Here is a 20,256-nt window from a genome sequence, read left to right on the forward strand (position 1 = left end):
ATGAAATAACCCTAAATGAAATACAATGACTTGGTTTATATTATTGTATATACTAGGGCAGGGGTCACCAACGCCGTGCCCGCGGTCACCGGGTAGCCCGTAAGGACCAGATCAGTCGCCCGCTGGCCTGTTCTAAAAATAGCTCAAAGAGCAGCACTTACCAGTGAGCTGCCTCTATTTTTTAAATTGTATTTATTTACTAGCAAGCTGGTCTCGCTTTGCTCGACATTTTTAATTCTAAAAGAGACAAAACTCAAATAGAATTTGAAAATCCAAGAAAATATTTGAAAGACTTGGTCTTCACTTGGAATAAGCGGTAGAAAATGGATGGATGGATGGGTCTTCACTTGTTTAAATACATTCATTTATTTTTTACTTTGCTTCTTATTACTTTTAGAAATACAATTTTAGAGAAAAAATACAACCTTAAAAATGATTTTAGGATTTTTAAACAAATATACCTTTTTGCCTTTTAAATTTCTTCCTCTTCTTTCCTGACAATTTAAATCAATGTTCAAGTAAAAAAAAAATTTTTCATTATTGTAAAGAATACCCGGTAATAAATATTTTAGCTTCTGGTTTTTTGACGAAGAATATTTGTGAAATATTTCTTCAAACTTACTATGATTAAAATTCAAAAAAATTATTCTGACAAATCTAGAAAATCTGTAGAATCAAATTTAAATCTTATTTCAAAGTATTTTGAATTTCTTTTAAAATTTTTGTTCTGGAAAATCTAGAAGAAATACTGATTTGTCTTTGTTAGAAATATAGCTTGGTCCAATTTGTTAAATATTCTAACAAAGTGCAGATTGGATTTTAACCAATTTAAAACATGTCATCAAAATTCTAAAATGTATCTTAATCAGGAAAAATTACTAATGATGTTCCATAAATTCTTTTTTTAATTTTTTCAAAAAGATTCAAATAAGCTAGTTTTTCTCTTCTTTTTGTCGGTTGAATTTTGAATTGTAAAGAGTCGAAATTGAAGATAAACTATGTTACAAAATTTTATCTTAATTTTTTTCGTGTTTTCTCCTCTTTTAAACCGTTCAATTAAGTGTTTTTTTCATCATTTATTCTCTACAAAAAACCTTCCGTAAAAGGAAAAAAAAATGTACGACGGAATGACAGACAGAAATACCCATTTTTTTATATATATAAATGTATTTATTTAGCTATTCTTGTTTAAATCACACTTACGTGTAACTTACAAATGACAATATATTTATTGATTTAAGTGTGTATCAAACTGGTAGCCCTTCGCATTAATCAGTACCCAAGAAGTAGTTTTTGGTTTCAAATAGGTTGGTGACCCCTGTACTAGGGCATCAAATCAGTGTCAGTTGAGTCGGTCCATAGGTTGCCTGTAGGGATTTTTAATGTCCAGCAGATGTCAGTATTTAGTGACACAGTATCGACACAGTATCAATACAGTTTTGCAATGTGTCGAAACGCTTCATGATGCCTCATCAACCCATCACTATCTCGCAGCAAACCCCCGGGATTAATATTCACCGATTTTCGCCCTTACAGCTATAATAAGGGCGAGCCATGATGGTACACCATTTGGCGCCCTTTACAATCTGTATTAACAGCGTGCCAGCCCAACACTTGTTATACAATGTACATTTTCAGCTTGCACACGTACGTGACAGCAAGGCATACTTAGTCAACAGCCACACAGGTTACACTGACGGTGACCATATAAAACAACTTTAACACTCTTACTAATAATGCGCCACACTTTGAACCAAAACCAAACAAGAATGACAAACACATTTTGGGAGAACATCTGCACCTTAACACAACATAAACACAACAGAACAAACACCCAGAATCACATGCAGCCCTGACTCTTCCGGGCTACATTTTACACCCCTGCTACCACCAAACCCCGCCCCCACCCCAAGCCTGTTGTGGCCGCCTTTCGTCACCTGTTACTCACAGTTGCAGTGCAAAATCATACAAAACAAACGATTTGTTTATTTTGTTTAGAGTGGGATTTGATTTTTTGCGCGGCATAGATTTGCTGTGCGCAGAGGACGCGTGAGCAGTGCGCAATTGCGCAGGTGCGCACCTTAGAGGGAACATTGCTTGCCAACCCTCCCGATTTTCCCGGGAGACTCCCGAATTTCAGTGCCCCTCCCGAAAATCTCCCGGGGCAACCATTCTTCCGAATTTCTCCCGATTTCCACCCGGACAACAAATAAGTCAATATTTCATAATGGGGACGGAGTGGCGCAGTTGGGAGAGTGGCCGTGCCAGCAACCTGAGGGTTCCTGGTTCATTCCCCACGTTCTACCAACCTCGTCACGTCCGTTGTGTCCCTGAGCAAGACACTTCACCCTTGCTCCTGATGGGTCGTGGTTAGGGCCTTGCATGGCAGCTCCCGCCATCAGTGTGTGAATGTGTGTGTGAATGGGTAAATGTGGAAATACCGTATTTCCTTGAATTAGCGCCGGGGCGGTAATTAATTTAAAACCTCTTCTCGCGGTAAATTTAGACCTGCGCTTATAAATTTGAGTGTGATGTAAGGATACCATCATGAAAAGCACATTTACTGGTAATAAAAACGTTATTATGGTCTTACCTTTACTTATAAATGAAGTCCATGCGCCGCTCCTTCTGAACAAAAGCATTGATAACTTGTTTATAGAAGTTTTCCTTATCTTTCTTCAGTTCTAAAAGTTTCTCTGTCTTGATGGAGATCTTCCTTTAATTATTACCTCCTGCTTCGATTGAAAGTCCAGTTTAGAAAACTTGTCACTTCTTCTGCAGCCGAGTAGTCGCAAGAATGATCCCTGGGATCACTAGCGCCCTCTACCACCATGAGGCAGGAGTCATTTAATGACTCATATTTGACACACGCAGCTATATTAATAAAACATTTTTACTGTTCTTTTTAGCATATTCAGTAGCTTGGACCTTAAATCCCACTGAATAGCTCTTTATCTTCTTCCCTTTATGCGATTTTAAATTATTGAAATTAGCCTCCTCCATTTTGGAAAATGATGCCTTGAAAGGTGAAGTGTCACTCGTGACGTGACGAGTTTGACCCGGCGGTAAAACGAGGCATATGCTAATTATTCTGCGAAACGAGTTTGACCCGGCGGTAAAACGAGGCATGCGCTAATTATTTTGCTAAACAAGTTTGACCCGGCAGTAATTCTAAGCATGCGCTAATTCTAAGCATGCGCTAATTATTTTGCGAAAAGAGTTTGACGGTAAAACCTTGCATGTGGATAATATATACCCGGCGGCAATTCAAGGAAATACGGTAGTGTCAAAGAGCTTTGAGTACCTTGAAGGTAGAAAAGCGCTATACAAGTATAACCCATTTACCATTTATAACATTGATTGTTAATTTATTATATTTTTTGAGCAACGACAGTTTAAAACCCCCACTAAAATCATATTTTTTATTTACTTTCAACAACTTTTATCTTAAGATCTATCCATCCAGTATAAGTTTTTATTATGTTTTAATTAGAGATGTCCAACAATATCGGATTGCCGATATTATCGGCCAATAAATGCTTTAAAATGTAATATCGTAAATTATCGGTATCGGTTTCAAAAAGTAAAATGTATGACTTTTTAAAACGCCGTGGTACACGGACGTAGGGAGAAGTACAGAGCAGTTGCATCTCCCAGTCATACTTGCTAACCCTCCCGATTTTCCCGGGAGACTCCCGAATTTCAGGGCCCCTCCCGAAAATCTCCCGGGGCAACCATTCTCCCGAATTTCTCCCGATTTCCACCCGGACAACAATGTTGGGGGTGTGCCTTAAAGGCACTGCCTTAAGCGTCCTCTCTCACCTGAAAAGGAGACTATTATATATGTCTCTGTTATCCAAAGGCTTATCTATAACCCATAAAGTAGGCAGGCACGGAGCTATTTCTCAACGTGTGTTTATTCCAGCCGGCACATTAATACACTGACACGAGGGCTGCAACTAACAACTAATTTGATCATCGATTAATCTGTCGATTATTACTTCGATTAATCGATTAATAATCGGATAAAAGAGACAAACTACATTTCTATCCTTTCCAGTATTTTATTGGAAAAACACCAGCATACTGGCACCATACTTATTTTGATTGTTTCTCAGCTGTTTGTAAATGTTGCCGTTTATAAAGAAGAAGAAGAAAAAAAAAAAGTTGCCTCTGCGCATGCGCATAGCATAGATCCAACGGATCGATGACTCAATTAATCGGCAACTATTTTTATAATCGATTTTAATCGACTTAATCGATTAGTTGTTGCAGCCCTAACTGACACACAACATCCATATTCCCATCATGAATTGCTTCAAAACGACGCAAGTAGTAATGTCCAAAAACAACAGAGACGAAGCAGAAGAACGAAGAAGAGACATGGCGACGACGTGTAAGGAGAAGTACGCTTGCAAGTTCCAAAATGATTGGAAACAATAATTTCAGTTCATCCAGGACAGCTCGAAGGGGAAGGGGTATGCTGCCTGCACATTTTGTAGATCAGACTTCTCCATTGAACACGGTGGCCGAACAGATATATATATATGTATATATATATATATATATATATATATATATATTAGTATTTTTCGGACTATAAGTCGCATTTTTTTTCATAGTTTGGCCGGGCTCCAGTGCGACTTTTATGTTTTTTTTCCTTCTTTATTATGCATTTTTGGCAGGTGCGACTTATACTCCGAAAAATACGGTATATATATATAATTCGGAGGACTCAAGCTTGGCAAGTATGTACGTACCTTGATTTTAAAGTCCCCCTGTCCTTCATTTTCCCACCGTCGGACTCTGGGGCAGACGAGTAGCTTCTCAAATACCACATGCAAAATTAAAAATGACGCAATCGCGTAAACACTACCTTGAAACACACTGACCCCAAATGCTCCAACTTCCCGGAACAAAACGGGAGTTACCCTGGCAACCTGGGGTGCCATACAGGACAGATACTAAAGTACCAGTGGAGTGGAAAACAAGTTGCCTCTATATTGAAGCTATTATCATATACAGTCGCGATCAAAAGTTGACATACACTTGTAAAGTACATAATATCATGGCTGTCTTGAGTTTCCAATCATTTCTACAACTCTTATTTTTTTGTGAGAGTGATTGGAGCACATACTTGTTGGTCACAAAAAACATTCATGAAGTTTGGTTCTTTTATGAATTTATGGGTCTACTGAAAATGTGACCAAAAGTATACATACAGCAATGTTAATATTTGCTTACATGTCCCTTGGAAAGTTTCACTGCAATAAGGCGCTTTTGGTAGCCATCCACAAGCTTCTGGTTGAATTTTTGACCACTCTTCTTGACAAAATTGGTGCAGTTCAGCTAAATTTGTTGTTTTTCTGACATGGACTTGTCATTGTCCACATGTTTAAGTCAGGACTTTGGGAAGGCCATTCTAAAACCTTAATTCTAGCCTGATTTAGCCATTCCTTTACTACTACTGACGTAAAGCGTTCATCTTCCTCAAAATGGACGCAGGACGGGACTTTGCGAGAATTATGGCTCATGACGTAAAATACCCTTTAATGGAAACACCTACAAGTCGCAAATGTCCTTGGTTGTAATTTTAGAAATACCGCTTTTAATTTGGCAAAAACTGCAATGGAAACGCAGCTAGTTATAATTTTGGTCACCATAACCGTGATATAACATTTTCTTATCGTTACATCCCTGCTTGCTAACTTCTGTTTTGTTTCATGAACTTGCAGAATTTCTTTCAAGCTGTTGTTTGCGAGGTTGTTTATGGCATTCATCACATTTTTTTCTTTTGCATTTGTCTTTGATCTTGCAGCGTTTGTAATTGCAAAATGTTCCCGTTTTGGTTCCGAAACATTTCCTTGTTTGCTGCATGTTTGCCACCCTTGTTCGCCATCGTCGATTTTTGAATGAATCTTATTTGTAATGATTCTTTATCGATTAAACAAAATTCGATTAAAAAGTGTGTATGTATATATGTATGTGTATATATATATATATATATATATATATATATCCTTGAGGGGTTCATTTTTTGTCCATCAATGTGTGTGTGTGTGTGTGTGTGTGTGTAATGATTCTTTATCGATTTAAAAAAATATTTGTTTAATCGATAAAGAATCATTACACACACACATATTGATTTATATATATATATCTATATACACACATATATTATATATATTTATTTATTTATTTATTTATTTATTCCCAGAATTTGTCCTGTCCAGCCGCTTAAGTAAATGTTTGGGTAGAAAACCAGTTTTCTTTTAAGTAATGTAGAAATGTATCAGAGCTGGTCATCTATTGTATGGATGAATGTTGTTAATCATAGATCTGGCACACAATGTTATTAAAAAAAGTATTGATTTTGAATCGACAATCGATTCTGAATCGAATTGTTACCCCCAATAATCGAATGGAATTCTGTGGTACCCAAAGATTCACAGCCTTACAAGTTGGCGAATTTAAAGTGTTTCAAATAAAACCTAAAGCCTGCAAATTGCAGGCAGGTAATCATCTGATAAACACAATGCTCCGATAAGTTTCACTGAGTCTAAATTTTGTTCAGTTGTTTCTGTTTTTGCACTGTTCTTCTGTTTTCACACACACTGACAAGTGACAAGACTAGTGAATGCAGCCAAATTGTAGCTCCAGTAATAACGCTGCTGCTGCTTGTGGGCTTCATCACTGCTGCTTTGCAGAGTAAATGTTGGGACATCCAGCCACAGGAGGAGCGGCCGCATTCAAAGGATCTGTTGTCAGACTCCCCACGCTGAAGTCACGCCGTCCACGCAGAAACCGTCCTCTTTCAAGAGACAGGGAGACAGTAGGAACATGGTGCGCCTACTTCTTACCAACTGTGTGTGTGTGTGTCGTCGTCGTCGTCGTTGATGTCCTGTGTTTGTTTTAGGTGCAAGTGTCGAAGCAGCCCAGGGTCGACAGCACATGTCCACATGAGAAGCAGGTCAGTTTGTTTGTCTTTTGTTTCCCGTCCTCTGCCATCTGCACACCGCCACGTCTTAAATCTACCGCCGTTTGATCCCCGAGCGGAGCAGCTGTGCCAATGTAACCATGTGTGTCAACATGGCGAGGGGTTAATTGGGTGGCGCTTAATCCTCCTTCATGGTCTGCCGCATCCGACACGGACAAGCCCCTGAGATGTTTCGGGATTGACCCGCTAGCACAAAAATCGCCGCTTTTACTCAATGACACTGTTTGCATCGCTTATCTCGCCTTTCCAGGCGCGCTTGAAATTCTTAAAAATGTTCAAGTTTGAATGCCTTGGAGGTGCTTGGCATTTCTTATACAGCAACACAAAGCTGTCTGAATGTTTCATTCATTGGAGAAAAACCTGTGTGAAGTTGGCCCCCTTATCATTGCAAAAATGTAAATAACACTGCTGTTCATTTGTGCTATTTTTGTGCCGTAAACATTTTATTTTGTGCAGTTATGGTTTTTATTTACTCTAAAATAAATTTCCTGACTGGTAACAGCAAAATCTCCCCAAACTTGTCCCATTTTTTTGTTTATTATAGTTTTTATGTTACTAACATGTTGTTATTCATAGCCAGTCCCTGTATTTTGTCAATATCTTCCCAAACATGTCCCATTTATTTGTGCTGCAAATGTTTTTTGTCTAACTATTTTAGTTTTGATGTTATGGGGCTGGGTAAGAATAATAACATAATATCATAAAAACTATATTATTTATAATAGACAAAAACATTTTGCAGCACAAACAAATGGGACAAGTTTGGGGAGATTTTGAGATGGTTGGGGGGCTGGTTATGAATAATAACATGTTAGTAACATAAAAACTATAATAGTTCGAAGAAAAATGTTTGCAGCACAAACGTATAAGACAAATTTGGGGAGATTTGAACAAGGTAGGGGGGTTATAACACGTTAATGACTTAAAAATGCTAAAACGCGAACATAAAAGCTATAAAACGTTAACGTAAAAACTATAAAATGTAAAAAAAATTAACACTTTGAAAAAAATGTTTGCAGTACAAATGTTTTAGACAGGTTTGGGGAGATTTTGACATGGTTATGAATAATAAAACGTTAATAACATAAAAACTATAATAGTAGGCCCAAAAAAATTATAGCACAAATGAAGGTGTGGAGTTGGGGGGGCTGAATGACGTCACTAGTCAGAAAATGTATTTTAGAATAACTTAAAAACCGTTACGACACAAACAACATTTTTACGGAACAAACGTAGCACAAGGGAATGGTTTTTATTTTTTATTTATTTTTTGTAATTTCAATTGTAAAATGTTTTTTTTAATGTTTTTTTTATTTTTCTCTTTGCCAATACCTAACATTATTTTATTCAAGATTGTAAGTAAATTAATCATGGAAATTTGGAGTGTAAGGTACGCTATAATGATGGTTCGTTACATACCTTGGGTTTTGCGCTCACTGTTCAGTTCATTTTGGGCGCAGTAATGGAAAACATAAAACCGCTCAGCTTTGTGTAAATCGCTTTAATAGTTTTAAAAATCATACCTAAAAACTAGGAGTGTCTTGATCAGATATCGATCTGATACAGGGCTGCAGGTTGCAGCTAAACTGTCTAAACAGCTACATGTCCGAAGATTTAAAGTCGTGGGCACTCTATGGTCCGGATTTTATCAACTTTTATTCGTAACACTCATTAAACGATGAATCAAAGCAACAGACTATAAATCAAATATTTTTCTTATTGAATTAATTGATTAATTGCTGCAGCTCTAGTCCGAGATCAGCTAAAAGACAAGTAAATGTAAAATGTGTGATATCATGTACAGTACGATACAAGCAGTCCTGCAGTTGTTTACTTGTGCAAAGCTAGACAGTTAACGTCTACTCGATTTTTATTTATTCCAATTCTAAATAGATAATTTTCGAGAATTGGTTTAAATATCTATCTATCTATCTATCTATTAAAGACATTCTATATGTTATAAAAAAAAAAATATGTGTGTATATATATATATATATATATATATATATATATATATATATATATATATATCTTATTAAATAAATGTTATTTTTTATTACATTTAATTATATGTATGAAAATATAAATATATATTTTTTATAACATGAAAATCATACGTATGTATGTATGTATGTATGTATGTATGTATATATGTGTGTGTGTGTGTGTGTATATATATATATATATATATATATATATATATATATATACACATATATGTGTGTGTGTATGTGTGTGTGTATATATATATATATATATATACAGTATGTTGAAAAAATATATATCTTATAACCTAATTTATTCATATATATATTTTGAAAACATATATATATATATATATATATATATTTATTTATAAATACATTTTAATTTGACATCGTTTTACTTTTAAGAAAATAAAACATAATTTTTGTATTTCTTTTAAGAATCGATTTTCAGGGATTAAAAACAAAAAAACTTACTTATTATTATTATTATTGATAACTGTTGCTTTTTATCAACATTCTGTTTTCCTTTTTTTACTATGGTATTTAAGTATTGTATTTGTATATCTTCTCAATTGCTCTGTAAATTCCTATCGTAAGTATTGGGATTGGGTTGGAGCTGTGCCATTTTATTTTTTGATTAACATTCTGTGATTTTTGTAATTAAAATTCTAAAAATAAACTTTTTAAAAGACATTTAAGCCAACACTGTGAGTATAAGTCCTAGGTCAGCAGCCAAGAGGAGCTGTTGTAGCTTTTATGAGAAGTTTTTGTTCAAAATTATATACCAAATTTTATATATCGAGAATTGATTCTGAATCACCCCAAGAATTGGAATCAAATTGTTAGGTGCCCAAAAATTCTCACCTCTATAAACAAGTATCAAATAATTATAGTTGCACATTAATTACAGATACAAAGTATTCAAGACAGAAGTGGATTAGAAAGTATCCAGTAACAAATGTGTCCACATCATTCAATTTACTGCAACATGAGCTTGACTTGACACAATAATAGTTCTAAATAACTGAGTTTATTTTGCAGGATGGAAGTGATGTTAGTGCTGCGGCAGAGTGCCAAAACACGTAAGTGAGATCATCTCCCTGGACATCTTGTCTGCTGGGTTTGAGCCTCATCTTCTCCATCTTTTATTCCAGGGAGAAGCAGCAAAGCATCCCTGCAGAGAACCAAACTGTGTTCCACAAAGAACGTCTGGCAGAGAGGCTGGAAGCCACACCCGCCGCTCCTGCCTCCTCCGTGTCCGTCCTGGATCCGCACAACGCGACCGTTTCAGCTCCTGCGGGATGGGTCAACCCTTTTTTCCAGTCCTTCAAGTCCAAGATGGCCACCTTCACCGAAATAGTCATGAGTCCTGTTAAACTCCTCAAAGACAAAAGCATTCCTCTTCTGCACGCGCTGATCGAGCAGGATGACAGAGAAGCTCCCGAGCGGAGTTTGTCCACTAAGGTCCATCAACCTGACCCAAAAAGTGACTCCCAGTGTTCTAGGAGATTGTTTAACGTGGACTCATCAGCTTCACCAGAGCACACGACTCAAGTGCCTTCACCCTGCAACACGCCAACGAACCATCTGCCAACACAGGAGACCTTTGTAAAGATGGCCGACGTCATAGAGGAAGAGGAGATACTCGAAGAAACTGGGCTGCTAAAAGCCCGGCTGAGGAAGCAAACCGGAAGTAAAGTAGGTAAAGATAACATTGAAATATCTCCACCCTCATCTCCTTGTGAGTCCGTGCATCATGACCTTGCGAAGATCCCAAAAAATAAAAGCCTGCTCCGGGTGGAACTTAAGAAGAACGCCACAACCAACTCTGGTCTTGTGCAGTCCAAGAGACGGCTAAAACCCAAGTGTAACTTCAAAGTCCTGGTCCAGATCAAAAAAATGAAGGTGACTTCAAGCCCGGCAGAGTCCAAAAATCAAGTCGAGCTCGTTGGACAGGCACCGCTCACACAGGAAGTTGTGTTTGCAGAAGCAGCTTTACGCGGTCAGGAAATGCTCAAGCCTGCCGCCAGGACACGGAATGTTGCAGCGAGAGTGAAGCGGAAAGTAAAAGGTGGGCCAGAACTGAATGGAGCATCAGGCCCGCCGGCCCAAAGTGCCTCAGGAGCCACCTCAGTGGACTCTCTGCTTCCAGTCGGCAACGAGAGCAAGCAGAAAGGCGGCGGCAACAGGAAGATGAAGCCCGGCCCCGGGTGCAGAACGCACAAGACGAGAGGCGACCTCGGTGAACCCGACGTCGGTGCTGACCCGGTAGTCACGCCCGCTCAACAGGTTCTGCTGCAGGGAGTGAGCGAAGGCAAGAATGTAAACACCAATGCACGCAAACGCAAATCGCTCATCTCGTCGCAGCCCGACGCGCTCGCATGTTTATCTTCTGAGCACGTGCGAAACACGGCCCGGAGCCTGGCCGTCAAGAGAGCCAAGAAGTGTTCTGAATGTTCCGTCTCAGACGGGATTCAACAGCTCAGCCACGTCCAAAGCAAAAGGACTAAATCTAAAATGTCCACCGAACCACTTTATTTTGAAATGACGCCGTTTGGAGGGAACGGACAGTCGGATCTTCCGTCCCTCAGAACCCACTCAGAATGTAGCGAGATGTTCGACATTGATGTTGCTTCCTGTGACGCTCAGGAGATAGATGATCCAAACTCCAGCGCCTCCAGGTTACGGACCAGCGCAAGGAGGGCTAACAGGAAGCAGCCCCGAGCGGATCACCACTGGCGGCGTTCCAAACCGGGTCGCGCCGACAGGACCAACTCGGCCACTACGGAGGACCTGCCGACGTATGTGAGCCCCCAAGAAAGCCGGAACCACCTACTGCGCAGCTTCTCCTGCCCGGAGATCCCCTCGCTCTATGCCGCGACCCGCTCCCCACTTCCTGGGTCGCACCAGCAGCTGCCGGCGCACGCCTCCGTCCTCGCTCATGTTCTCCAAGGCTCACGTCGGGCCCGACGCCACACGGTGGGCAGCATGGAGGTAGAGAGGGAGCTCGCCCCCCTGTGCCTGCGGAAGGAGGTGTACCCATCCAGGCGCTCCTTCCCATACGACGGCCTGACGTCACACAGCCTGTCCCCCAGCTCCTCCCTCACACTGCTGGCTTCCTGTTTCCTCTCCAGCCCCCTTGCCTTTCTCTCGGGGAGGGGCGAGGCCGCCATATTAAGCCACACGCCCTCTTCTTCTTCTTCGCCGTTCCTCATGAGTCGCACCTGTGACGCCCTAGACGCCAGCACCAGGTACCATTCTTCTTCTATGTGTCACATGACGAGGTTTATTAAGTGCCATGGCGTAAACGTGGCGTCTCTCAGCAGGGGGAATGTGCTGCAGTCTGACGGGAGACATCAGAGCGAGGAAGAGGAGGACGCCAGCTCTTCCAGTCAGGAGTTTGACGAAGCAGCGCTGAGAGAAGAAAAGTTTCTGTCCGACTCTGAACTCAAGGTAGATGCATTTAATAATCATGTTTATATAATGAAACATCTCCCGTCCAAAACCCAGTAACTCAATTTTGGTCAAAACTGAGCTGATAATAATTTTGGAGTTACTAGGACATTCTGAACGAAAATTGCAGGCTGGAATTGCGGATACCAATTAACATCAACAAAGCAGAAATCAAATCTCTGTGAATGGATGGGACTTTAATATAAAATAGATTGGTTTTCGTTTGTTTTATCAAAATCAGCTAGAAGTGAGTTACTAGGTTCTGCTTTTGGACGGGAGACATGTTCATGTCGACAAGCTGTCTATATGGACCCACTCATCAAGTCCCGCTCCATCATGTTGTTGTTACTCAAAGTAACCACTTAAAGTTGACGTCAACATACATGGTGGACTTAAAATTTGAGAGCCAAAGTGTCCAATTTTACAAAAAAAAAGGTCTGTTTATGTCAATATGTGTTGAAATATACTCAAAGGGGAACTACACTTTTTTGTGAATTTTGTTTATTGCTTGGTTTTAAATGACTTCACGTCCGGCTCACATCAGAAACAGAATCAGAAATACTTTAATAATCCCCAAAGGGAAATTAAGATTTTCAGCACAATCCCATTCAAGAGCAGACAAACATTACAGGGAGACAGAACAGGATCGCTGACAGGTCTGCCAACTTCCCGCGCCCCTTACAAAAAAGGTTAGAAACAGCTAAACGTTGAGGGGGGGAGAAAATTTCAGACTAAGCATGGGCCCCTGGAGAGGAAAGGAAAGAAAAAAACTCATAGCCATAGCACACATAAACATGTGTGTAAGAGGGGAAACATCAAATATCACAAAGGACATTAAAAGAGCAGAGCTGATGCAACCAGCACTTCTACACATACCCACAAAAGTAAAACAACAAAAAATATAGCATATACAGTGTTGGTGTCTGTGGTGTTCCACGCCATCGTCTGCTGGGGTTGGGGGAGCATGGCCAGAGACAGGAGCAGACCCAACAAAGCAATTAAGAGAGCTGACTCCACCCTCGGCCGCCCACCAACTCTCGGCCAGTGTCAAGTCCGCATGGATGAGCGAGGATACGTCCAAGGAGACCAAGGTGTCGGTGTCGATGCCTGCTCATTCAGCCAAGACACTGTAAAGCTTGTCTGTCCCGGCGCTCAGTGCCAGCTCCGCAGCCCTGTCTCTGTCCCGCTCATTAAATACTGGTGGTGGTCAAGCCAGTGTCTGTTCTCAACGGGTAATAGGCAGCATTTAGACTTTCTCGAACAAAAATGCTCTAAACTCGTGTTGTTTTCGGCTGTACGAACCATTTTAATTGCGAAAAGGATAAATGTTTCTTCAGAGTTGCTGGAGAGGTAATCAAGAAGGGCGGAAAAGTGCAAAATTTAGCAGCACGCTCCCCAGTCCAAGGGAGCAGAGTCGAAGAATGCACACGTTTGCAGTGATCACTTCATTAAGGGTTTGTTTGATATACGTTTAACATTTATTATTTCCCTTTTAAGTATTATCTTGATATTATTTGTATTTCTTAAACACGTTTGCTACGAGTGTTTCGAAAAGCACCAACTCGACGGGTCTAAATAAAAGAAAGCAAATGTTAGCAAAACCTAAAAGAGTTAGGCTTTTACCAAAGGCAGCAATCATAAATTAAGCTTTCATTACATCCATCCATTTTCTACCGCTTATTCCCTTTGCGGTCGCGGTGGGTGCTGGAGCCTATCTCAGCTACAATCGGGCGTAAGGCGGGGTACACCGTGGACAAGTCGCCACCTCATCGCAGTGCCAACACAGATAGACAGACAACATTCACACTCACATTCACACACTAGGGCCAATTTTAGTGTTGCCAATCAACCTATCCCCAGGTGCATGTCTTTGGAGGTGGGAGGAAGCCGGAGTACCCGGAGGGAACCCACGCAGTCACGGGGAGAACATGCAAACTCCACACAGAAAGATCCTGAGCCCGGGATTGAACTCAGGACTGCTCAGGACCTTCGTATTGTGAGGCAGACGCACTAACCCCTCTTTCACCGTGCTGCCCCTTTCATTACATACATCTATGGATATATTTTGATAAAGATGTGGAAAACATGCTTACTCATAAACGGCGCATGCAACAGCAACAACAAACATGACTGCAGATGCGAAGTTAAATCATAAAATGCATCCTCCTTACCCGAGCAAATACGGTGCATATTTATTCTGGAGAGTCTTGATACCAATGTCCTTGACCCAGCCACACACAAAGAAGTTGTAGACCTCCATGCTTTTCCAAGTTTTCATCGGTTTTGTCGTGTAGAATGATGTCTGAAGCACGAGATAGTTCGACATGTCTATAACTCTTGCTTGCTTACCGGTACTTGCTAGCGTCATTCATTAAACAGCCGTCAGCCTGCAGTCCACACGTATCTCTTATTTATGACTGCCATCTACTGGTCACACTTAAAAAATACAGTATATACTTGCTCTAAGTAACTATGTATGTAATGTAGTAACAGGCACACTCATAATCAATCCATCCATTTTCTACCGGTTGTCCCGTTCGGGTCACGTGTAATATTTACATATATTGCTAATTTTAAGCATTCGGCAGTGCATTCATTTCACAGACGCATCACAATTTTGCTATTTCCTTCCACAACGAGTACTGATCATGGCAGACTTCATGAGAGAAGACTACTACTTTGGGACAGAATGTAATATTTTTAAGCCTGAATATATGGAGGTTGAGCTACAAGTTTTAGAAGCTGAGTGATAAGTAGATCCAATAAGTAGCAGTAGCAGTAATGCTAAGTGCTACACAAGCAGATACCAACTACAAACACAATAAAACAATCACTTACTGTACAACGTCGGCTCTCACTGGGATGCCAACTGATGGGATGTTTATCTTCTCGTTTGGATGAAAATGTAATCATAATCTTCACAAAGGTTAAAAAGATTTTAAAAACTGACGATATAGCACCCAACAGCTGACACCCGTGACGGCATACATCCATTTAACAATTTAACAATTACTGAATCATCACCATATTTGATTTTTGTCCTGTTGTCATATACTGTATACTCTGACATTTGTGTACAAAATAAACAAGAGGGGAGATGTAGAAGTACAATTCCTGACAAAGTGTCATTGACCTTGACTTTCTGGTTTCTGTTCGTTAAAAATGTAAATAAAAACAATATAAAAATAATACTTAAATGGGGAATACTAAAGGAGTAAAGTATATTAAAAAATATATCTATGCAACTATAACTATGAATGAACACATGTGGAGTTATGTACTTAACACAAAAAGGTGGAATAACTGAAAACATGTTTTATATTCTAGTTTCTTCAAAATAGCCACCCTTTGCTCTGATTACTGCTTTGCACACTCTTGGCATTCTCTTGATGAGCTTCAAGCACACCTGTGAAGTGAAAACCATTTCAGGTGACTACCTCTTGAAGCTCATTCAACGCATTGAATAAGAAGGTGTGTCTAAATTTTTGGTATGTACTGTATGTGCATGGGATTTTGTTTTTGTTTTTAATTTTTGATACATTTGCAAAATTTAAAAACAACTTTTCACATTGCCATTATGGGGTATTGTGTGTAGAATTTTGAGGACAAAATTAATTGATTGCATTTTGGAATAAGGCTGTAACATAAATGTGGAAAAAGTGAAGCGCTGTGAAAACTTTACAAATGCACTGCATATGATATAACATAAACAAGAATTAAAATGTAAATATCCACTGATACAATAAAAACAATGGCCACAATTACAATTAAATGTGTAGTTTTGATTTCCACTCTGTTGTTGTCGCTTCCTGTTGCCGCCATCTTGGTCAGGGCGCTAAATCTCCTCCTTGCAGGTGGGGCAAAAGCACGAGGAGCGGGGAAAGGTGTCGTGCATTCGAATTCGCAAGGCGCTGCCCAAACCTCAGAACAACCTGACACCCATGGGCCTCCCGAAACCTGTCAGGTGTGTAAGCCCGCGTTCATGCGGCCATCTTGTCCATGTTTTCCCAATCATCATCATATGCTACGGCGTTCTTTCTTATTTTCTGCCATTTATTTTTGCTACCACACCAGGATTAAGAAGAAGCAGTTTAGTTTGGAGGAAATTTACACCAACAAGAACTTCTGCAAACCTCCTGAAAGGTGAGCTCATTTACGTTAGTGTTTACCAGCCATGCCAGCATACATAAAGAGTATATGCTCAAGACGACAAAGCAAATTAGTGTAATAACTATTATATTTAATAATAATGCACTTATTCTATTTTAAAAATCTACTGAGGGCAATAAAAAAATGTACGCATCTTGAAAATGGCCGCTGACTACACTATGGGTATACTACTACACATTTCTGGTGAATAGCGGTGTCCCAGTACAACTTTCAATTCCAATACGATGCCGGTATTGGCGCCTGGAGTATTGGCTGATACTGATATTGATTGGATATCAGCAGGAGTCATACATACTTTTGTTTTGTAGTGTAAAATGTTAGAAAAGCTTTGACTAAGTCAATTGAGTCAAACAGAATAATTGTAGGTAAGAAAAACTTTTATTATTATTTATCGTCTGGAATGGACTTATGCTGTCTTTAAGATTGAAGTGGAGTGGTAATTGTTTTTTAATGAATTGAACATGAATTGATTTACGTGGACAAGTTGAAAAACGTATTCGGGTGTTACCATTTAGTGGTCAATTGTACGGAATATGTACTGTACTGTACAATCTACTAATAAAAGTTTCAATCAATGACGCAGTCGGTTGAGTGATACGGACACGTTTGTTACTGGATACTTTCTAATGTACTTCTGCCTTGGAGACTGTAAGTAAGATGCAACTATAATGATTTGATCCTCAATTTACAAACTATTAGATGGAGACAAACCATGTCTGTGTGTACGGATGCTTCATTCGTTCATTTTGTGTCCCACTGGCAGCCATTATGAGCTTGCTCATGTTGAAGGGTTTGAGGAAGCAGGCTTCGTACCACTGCCAGTTTTTAATTATGATGAGACCTAACTTTTCTTAAAGTATGCCAAAGCAGATTTATTTCACAGCGCAGGGGAAGACACGACCGCTTGTTCAGCGGCGTCTCTTGCAAGAGCACACACACACTCGTCCCTCTCACCCTTTGCCTGTCAAAGTTAGTGTAAAGTGGATTTTGTTTTCCCAGTGTATATTATTGTAGCATCATGGTTGTTAAAAGATAAGGATTTTTGTGATTACTGATCATTTGTGAGGGCACCAAAGGGACTTCTGTGTGTGCGTGTGTGCGTCTTGGCAGAGCAGCACATACAGCACAGTTCAGCTTTTTAATTAGGAGATAGTTAATCCATCATCTCCTTGTTATGTTAGTCTGATACAGTACAATATAATACTTTATATTGTGTACAAAATGTACAAACCTTCACTAAGATATGGACTTTTGTCGAGGCTGGAACTCATTATTCATATTTATATTGTTTTTTGTGGAGAAATTTGCTTGACTATACAAAATGTTCTATTTATGAACCCTGTTCATAAAGCGAGGTTCGACTGTATTGACATATGAGCTATTTTAGACTGTGTGTGTGTGTGTGTGTGTGTGTGTGTGTGTGTGTGTATATATATATATATGTATGTATATGTGTGTATATATATATATATACAGGTATACATATATATGTGTGTGTACCGTATTTTTCGGAGTATAAGTCGCTCCGAAGTATAAGTCGCACCGGCCGAAAATGCATAATAAAGAAGGAAAAAAACATATAAGTCGCACTAGAGTGTAAGTTGCATTTTTGGGGGAAATTTATTTGATAAATCCCAACACCAAGAATAGACATTTGAAAGGCAATTTAAAATAAATAAAGAATAGTGAACAACAGGCTGAATAAGTGTACGTTATATGACGCATAAATAACTGAGAACGTGCCTGGTATGTTAACGTAACATATTATGGTAAGAGTCATTCAAATAACTATAACATATAGAACATGCTATACGTTTACCAAACAATCTGTCACTCCTAATCGCTAAATCCCATGAAATCTTATACGTCTAGTCTCTTACGTGAATGAGCTAAATAATATTATTTGATATTTTCAATAATGTGTTAATCATTTCACACACAAGTCGCTCCTGAGTATAAGTCGCACCCCCGGCCAAACTATGAAAAAAAACTGTGACTTATAGTCCGAAAAATACGGTATATATATATATATATATGTATGTATGTATGTATGTATGTGTGTATATATATGTATGTGTGTGTGTGTGTGTGTGTGTGTGTGTGTGTGTGTGTGTGTGTGTGTGTGTGTGTGTGTGTGTGTGTGTGTGTGTATATATATAGATATATATATGTGTGTGTGTATATATATATATATAGATATATATATATATGTGTGTGTGTGTGCGTATATATATATAGATATATATATATATGTGTGTGTGTGTATATATATATATATATATTTATATATATATATATGTGTGTGTGTGCGTGTGTGTGTGTGTGCATATATATATATGTGTGTGTGCGTATGTATGTATGTATGTGTATATATATATATATATATATGTGTATGTGTGCGTGTGTATATATATATAAGTGAGTATATATATGTGTGTGTATGTGTATATTTTAGTACTTGTTGCTTGCTAACTTTAGCATTTTAAACACTCCAGAATAGTATATTTTGGTACTTGACGCATGTTACACTTAGCATTTTAGCATACAAGATTTTTTAGCTAATTTAGCAGGTATACGCAACGGACTCATATATTTTGGTATTATGTTATTGCTAGCGGTAAGCATGCTAGCTTTTTTTGCTCATCTTGCTGGTATTTCTTGTTACTTTATGCGATTTGTCCAGCGTGCTAACTGTTAGCATTCCAGTTTACGCTTCGGCTCTTCAGCATTCACACAAAATGTCTACAGAAATTGCATTTAACTAAGCATTGTACTGGTTTTGAAGCAAATTGTCCCCTGCATCCTTTGATTTGGCACTCTGTGGCCCTCAGTGGAAAAAACTTGGCTTGGTTTAGCTTGTGTGCTTAGCTATTGTGTAGCTGCTAGTAGCATGTTTAGCTTCTGGTAAATGACTTGACTTTAATAGAAGAAATTGTGAGCTTATTGGAGGACATTTAGATGTTAACTTTGCTCAAGTAAACAGGCTGCAGGACATTTTAGATACGAGTCGATATCATCCGTTTTTATGCTGATATCGAAGTGAATGTTTAGGAAACTGTTTTGAGTGTTTCCAGTCTATGAAAGTCCATTTTTGTCTCTTCCTCAGCCGGCTGGAGACAATCTTCGAGGTTCCGCTCAGTCGCCGCAACGGCTCTGAGTCCTGCTTCGGCCAGCGGCGCTTCAAGCGCTTCTTGGAGTTCCTGGAAGTGGGCGAGGCCAGGAAGCCAAAGAAGCTGCCGGTGGGCGTGGGTAAGTTGTCACGCACCAGACGAGGGGGCTTCGCCAAAGACGACGACGCCGTCGCCGCCGCCCTCCAGGCGCCGGACCCCGACACGCTTCTCTGCGCCAAGCTGGACCAGCTCAACTTGTGGCTGATCCACGACCAGGTGGACTGTTGACCTGTTTGACCGCCATCTCCCCCCCCCCCCCAATGTTCCCTGAACGCATCGCCGCACTGGAAGCCTTCTGGAGTGTTGTTGTTTTTTTTTTACTCCTGAGCTCTTCCTGTCAGTGTGGTCGTCATGGTTACCTCTGTAGTATACTGGCAGCTCTTATTTATTACGCTAGTTGCGACGCGCCACTGTTGTCGTGCGCGTGTTGTGCTGTTGCCAAGCGACCAGGGTGCGAACAAGGCGGCCTTAACGGTAA

The 20,256-nt window shown here is 39.6% G+C and overlaps 1 protein-coding gene across 4 annotated transcripts in view; it reads left to right on the top strand.

Moving 5' to 3' along the window:
• The window catches only part of prr14 (proline rich 14), a 21,981-nt gene extending 1,743 nt beyond the window's left edge, over positions 1-20,238 (top strand). For 3 of the 4 annotated variants that reach the window (XM_061981353.1, XM_061981354.1, XM_061981351.1), the window contains 8 exons: positions 6,708-6,843; positions 6,917-6,970; positions 10,027-10,067; positions 10,140-12,236; positions 12,309-12,438; positions 16,293-16,402; positions 16,513-16,581; positions 19,715-20,238. In XM_061981353.1, coding sequence (XP_061837337.1) covers positions 6,708-6,843; positions 6,917-6,970; positions 10,027-10,067; positions 10,140-12,236; positions 12,309-12,438; positions 16,293-16,402; positions 16,513-16,581; positions 19,715-20,006 — 2,929 coding nt within the window. In that variant the 3' untranslated portion in view covers positions 20,007-20,238. The remainder of the gene's footprint in view (positions 1-6,707; positions 6,844-6,916; positions 6,971-10,026; positions 10,068-10,139; positions 12,237-12,308; positions 12,439-16,292; positions 16,403-16,512; positions 16,582-19,714) is intronic. The other variant, XM_061981352.1, reaches the window with a different exon arrangement.
• Positions 20,239-20,256: the final 18 nt, after the last annotated feature.

The sequence above is a fragment of the Nerophis lumbriciformis genome, linkage group LG24 (assembly GCF_033978685.3).
Source record: "Nerophis lumbriciformis linkage group LG24, RoL_Nlum_v2.1, whole genome shotgun sequence".
Taxonomy (NCBI): domain Eukaryota; kingdom Metazoa; phylum Chordata; class Actinopteri; order Syngnathiformes; family Syngnathidae; genus Nerophis; species Nerophis lumbriciformis.